Raw genomic sequence first — 5,720 nt, forward strand, 5'->3', positions numbered from 1 at the left:
TCTTTCCTCCTGACCTGTATAGCCCAGGCTAGCCCGATCTTGTCAGGTCTTGGAAGCTAAGCAGGGTGGGCTGTGGTTAGCACTTGGGTGGGAAACGACCAAGGGAGTCCAGGGTTGCTACGCAGGTAGGCAGCTGCAAACCGCCATCTGATCTCGGAAGCTAAGCAGGTCATGCCGTGGGAGGAAGGAGGAGGAGGAGAGAAAGAGGAGGAGGAGAGATTGGATTTATATCCTGCCTTTCACTACCCGAAGGAGTCTCAGAGCGGCTTACCATCTCCTTTGCCTTCCCCTCCCCACAACAGACACCCTGTGAGGGAGGTCCTGCAGAGTGCAGGGGGTTGACTAGATGACCTGCAAGGTCCCTTCCGACTCTAACATTCTATGATTCTAGGTGGGGCTGAGAGAGCTCTCTCGAGAACTGCCCTTGAGATAGATAACAGCTCCGAGAGAACTTGTGACTGACCCGAGGTCACACCAGCAGCTGCATGCGGAGGAGTGGGGAATCAAACCCGGTCCTCCCGGATTAGAGTCCGCGCTCCCAACCACGACACCAAACTGGCTCTTCAGTTTGCATTTGGATGGGAGACCACCGAGGAAGTCCAGAGTCATGAGGCAGAGGCAGCCGATGGCAAACCGCTCTCTGCTCATGTCCTGAAAACCCTACGTGGTTGTCGTGAGTTGGCTGCGACGCGATGGCACTTATTTATTTATTATTTACCCCGCCCTCCCCGCATGCAGGCTCAGGGCGGCTTACAAGGCACAAGTGCCCAAATACATTAAAAACAACATAAATTAAACAGTTCACAACTCACAAGATACATGGAGGACTAAACTTACACTTACTCCATTACATGACAGGAAGAGGTCCGGTAATGGCGGCGGCGTCCCCTATTCAACAGCCTGGCGGAAGAGCTCCGTCTTACAGGCTCTGCGGAACTGTAAAAGGTCCCGCAGAGCCCTGATCTCCTCTGGGAGCTCATTCCACCAGATAGGGGCCGCCACCGAAAAGGACCTGGCCCTTGTGGTAGCTAGCCTAGCCTCTTTTGGGCCCGGGGTCACTAAACGGTGCTGTGACCCCGACCGAAGTGCTCTTTGGGGTCTATATGGGGAAAGGCGGTCCCTCAGGTATGTCGGACTTGTGACTGACCTGAGGTCACACCAGCAGCTGCATGTGGAGGAGTGGGGAAGGCCTCGGCCTCTCTGCCCTGTTGTTGGCCCTCCAGAGGAACTGGTTGGCCACTGTGTGAGACAGGATGCTGGACTAGAGGAACCCTCACTGGTCTGACCCAGCAGGGATCTTCTTAGGTTCATATCAGGGGAAGGCCTCGGCCTCTCTGCCCTGTTGTTGGCCCACCACTTCCCACCACCGCCACCACCTCCTCCCTCTCCTGCCCGCTTGGGCTCCCGGAGGAGGTGTCTGGTTGGCTGCTCCCGGAAAGGGGAGGCCGGACTAGTCTAGCCAATCACCATGCAGGGTCATTCTCACGTCGTCCACACAGAGGAGAAAGCAACCAGGGCTACGTACTTTCCGCAGCTGCTCTATCAGCTCGACCTCTTCTTCCTGCAGCTTGGAGTCGTGGTTCTCGCTGCAGTCTTCAGTGCTGTGAGCGGGAGCGGCGGTGGGAGAGGGGGGCAGCGCGGCAGCTGGGAAAGAGAGGGGAGGAATGAGGTCCCGTACAGCTGAGCGTGGGAAGCTTTCGTTCTTAATCCAGGCAAGGTATTCCCACAGGCTGCCCCGTCTTTTGTTTTTGCTTCTGGGCCACCGTACAGGCTTACAGTTAGAAAAATGCTTCTTTAACACAGTGAGCGATTAAAATGTGGAATTCGCTGCCAGGGGATGTAGTGATGGCCACAGGCGAAGACAGCTTCATAAGGGGATTCGAGAGATTCATGGAGGACAGTTGCATCGGTGGCTACCAGCCAGGGAGACTGAAAGGAACTTCCACATTCAAAGGAAGTCAGCCTCTGAATCCCAGGGCCAGGAGGCAACCTCAGGGGAAGGCCTCGGCCTCTGTGCCCTGTTGCTGGGCTTCCAGAGGGACTGGCTGGCAACTGTATAAGACAAGATGCTGGGCTACATGGACCACTGGCCTGATCCAGCACTGCAGGGCTCTTCTGAAGTTCTTATGAAGGCCTTGGCCTCTACACTCTGTTGTTGGCCCTCCAGAGGAACTGGTTGGCCACTGTGCGAGAAGGGATGCTGGGCTACATGGACCCTCACTGGTCTGATCCAGCAGGGCTCTTCTTATGTTCTTATTAAGAACATAAGCCTCTGTGCCCTGTTGTTCGCCCTCCAGAGGAACTGATTGGCCACTGTGTGAGACAGGAGGCTGGGCTAGATGGACCCTCACTAGTCTGATCCAGCAAGGCTCTTCTGATGTTCCGATCGGGGAAGGCCTCGGCCTCTATGCCCTGTTGTTGGCCCTCCAGATGAACTGGTTGGCCACTGTGTGAGACAGGATGCTGGACTAGAGGAACCCTCACTGGTCTGACCCAGCAGGGATCTTCTTAGGTTCATATCAGGGGAAGGCCTCGGCCTCTCTGCCCTGTTGTTGGCCCTCCAGAGGAACTGGTGGCCCCTATGTGAGACAGAATGCTGGACTAGATGGACCCCTGGTCTGAGCCAGCAGGGCTCTTCTGATGTTCTTAAGCCCAGCAGTAGGCATTTAGCACCACTCGTTTCCCAAGTTTTCAAAACAGACTGCAGGCCGCATTATGGCAATTAAGAGGGAGCTGGTGCGTGACACTGCACAGTTTTCTACACACCCCAAGCCAAACATGGTTTCGATCTGCAGAGTTCACATTTACAGAATTAGGGAAAACCCTCAAACCTGGACTGCAGCCCACATGTACAAAGAGACGGTCAGAGGCTGGGGGATCCTGCAAAAGGACATCAGCAGCAGATGCTAGTAGCATGCTCTCCTTCCATTAGACCCCCAAATAGTATGGATCAGGCTAGTTTTAGAAAGGACAAAGTGGAGACATTAGCCAGCCCAGCATACGAGGGCAGATGTTTGAAACAAGGGGCTCGCTGTCGTCAAACAGCAGATGGGGTGGCTAAGCTGTGACTCTTAACACTTCACCCTGGCAGGTGGGGCCCTACATAAAAATTCACTGCGCATGAAAAAACAGTCACGGAGAACAGTTCTACTGCAACCCTTTGCCCTGACATTTTTTGTGTGCACAGGGTGCTGTGTTTTGGGGGGATGGAACAATGTTCAGTCAAGAAATTGCCCACCTGCATCGTGACAACAGTCCACTCCAGATACGTACTCCCCTCTGATTCACTTGTGAAAACTTGGCTAAAGCCGGTAACAACAAAGCACCTGCCTAATCAATGCAACGGGGCACTGAAGGTTAACTGAACTGATGGGATCATTCAGGTTTCTTCCACAGGGGGAAGAATTTCCAGTTTTGCTCTCTCTGCCGCAGTGTTTCCCCCTTAAATGTGCCATCAGACACATGAAGCTGCCTTTTAGTGAATCAGACCCACGGTCCGTCATGGTCAGTATTGCCTACTCAGACTGGCGGCAGCTCTCCAGGGTCTCTGGCTGAGGTCTTTCACATCACCTGCTGCCTGGTCCTTTTTAACTGGAGATGCCGGGGACTGAACCTGGGACCTCCTGCATGCCAGGCAGAGGCTCTCCCACTGAGCCACAGCCCCTCTTGACAGCTCTCCAGGATCTCAGGCTGAGGTCTTTCACATCACCTCCTGCCTGGTCCTTTTAACTGGAGATGCCGGGGACTGAACCTGGGACCTTCTGCATGCCAGGCAGAGGCTCTTCCACTGAGCCACAGCCCCTCTTGACAGCTCTCCAGGGTCTCAGGCGGAGGTCTTTCCCACCACCTCCTGCCTGGTCCTTTTAACTGGAGATGCCGGGGACTGAACCTGGGACCTTCTGCATGCCAGGCAGAGGCTCTTCCACTCAGCCACAGCCCCTCTTTACAGCTCTCCAGGGTCTCAGGCGGAGGTCTTTCCCATCACCTCCTGCCTGATCCTTTTAACTGGAGATGCTGGGGACTGAACCTGGGACCTCCTGCATGCCAGGCAGAGGCTCTTCCACTGAGCCACGGCCAGGGTCTCAGGCAGAGGTCTTTCACATCACCTCCTGCTTGGTCCTTTTAACTGGAGATGCTGGGGATTGAACCTGGGACCTGATGCCTGCCAGGCAGAGGCTCTTCCACTGAGCCACGGCCCCTCTTTACAGGTCTCCAGGGTCTCAGGCAGAGGTCCTTTCCATCACCTCCTGCCTGGTCCTTTTAACTGGAGATGCCGGGGATTGAACCAGGGACCTTCTGCATGCCAAGCAGAGGCTCTGCCACCAAGCCATGGCCCCTCCCCACACATGAAGCTGCCTTATACTGAATCAGGCCCTTGGTCCATCAAAGTCAGTACTGTCTAAGACTGGCAGCGGCTCTCCAGGGCCTCAGGTAGAGGACTTTCACAATACCTGTTGCCTGGTCTTTCTAACTGGAAATGCCGGGGATTGAACCTGGGACCTGCACGCCGAGCAGATGCTCCGCTACTGAACCTTTGCCTCTGTTCCCACTCAGAACACACCAGCCGCCTTTCCCCTCTTGTTTTAACATCGCAGCAAAACACCTATTATTGATTCCAGAGACCTGGCGAAATGGCCCCTGATGGCAGAGGTGAAGGGCAAGTGAGGGGGAGACTGAGAGGGAACGGTGTCAAGACGAGGAAGTACAGAAACACACAACCTCACATCACTTGGAACCTGCCTTGGGTATGTTTGCTCCAGCACCTCACAGCAGAGCTGGGGGAAAGCCGGAAAGTCGACTGCACATCAGTGTCATGGGGAAGCCCACCCACCCCCGACCCCCCTACGGTTGGAAGGAGGGATGTGGAGGGACAGTTCTGTGCGGGAGCAACCTCAGTCACGTCTGTCCACATGGCTTACCTTTGCTCACGTCATCCCTCACGGCATTTCGGAAAAGGAAGCTCTCGGGACGCTGGGGAGGATTTCGGTAGGATGGAGCGGTGGCAGCGACAGCAGGGCCGGGATATGGAGCAGAGAGGTGAACTGAAGGGGAGGTGCAAAGGAAAGAGGGGGAAAGGATGGCTCCAGAGCAAACTAATTTATGCAGCAGCCAAATCGCTCGCTCACAACTTTAATGCCACTAGCTCACAAAGCAGAATTTCTGCTCACAAGACTCCACAGCTTAGAGGGAGCATTGCTTGGGAGGGTGACCTCCAAGGAATAGCAGGGCCGGGACACAGAGGCAGGGAATATCAAGCCATCTCTCTGAAATATCCTAGCCCCACTAGGGATCGCCAGAGGACAACGATGACCTCCAGGCTTGCAAGTGTGCACGCACACGCACACACACACAAATACCAAAAGAGAGAAAAGAAAGAAAAAGAGGAGAACAATGTGATAGAAGAAGAAGAAGAAGAAGAAAGAGAGAGAAGAGAAAGAAAAAGAGGAGAAGAATGTAAGAAGAAGAAGAAGAAGAAGAAGAAGAAGAAGAAGAAGAAGAAGAAGAAGAAGAAGAAGAAGAAGAAGAAGAAGGCTTTCCCTCCCTCTCCCCACAACAGACCCCCATTGAGGTTGGTGGGGCTGAGAGAGCTCTGACAGAAACTGCTCTTTTTCAAGGACAGCTCTTGTCAGAACTATGGCTTGCCCAAGGTCATCCAGCAGGTGCATGTGGAGGAGTGGGGAATCAAACCCGGTTCTCCCAGATTAGAGTCCACGCACTTA

The 5,720-nt window shown here is 54.4% G+C and overlaps 1 protein-coding gene across 1 annotated transcript in view; it reads right to left on the reverse strand.

Moving 5' to 3' along the window:
- Nucleotides 1-5,720, reverse strand: part of LOC107123498 (leucine-rich repeat and calponin homology domain-containing protein 3-like) — a gene marked incomplete at its 5' end in the record, with an annotated part of 90,622 nt that overhangs the window by 24,405 nt on the left and 60,497 nt on the right. The window contains 2 exons of the mRNA XM_015426749.1: nt 1,526-1,644; nt 4,920-5,042. Coding sequence (XP_015282235.1) covers nt 1,526-1,644; nt 4,920-5,042 — 242 coding nt within the window. The remainder of the gene's footprint in view (nt 1-1,525; nt 1,645-4,919; nt 5,043-5,720) is intronic.

Source organism: Gekko japonicus, unplaced genomic scaffold (genome assembly GCF_001447785.1).
Source record: "Gekko japonicus isolate JY-2015 unplaced genomic scaffold, Gekko_japonicus_V1.1 scaffold4016, whole genome shotgun sequence".
In the NCBI taxonomy this organism is placed as follows: Eukaryota; Metazoa; Chordata; class Lepidosauria; order Squamata; family Gekkonidae; genus Gekko; species Gekko japonicus.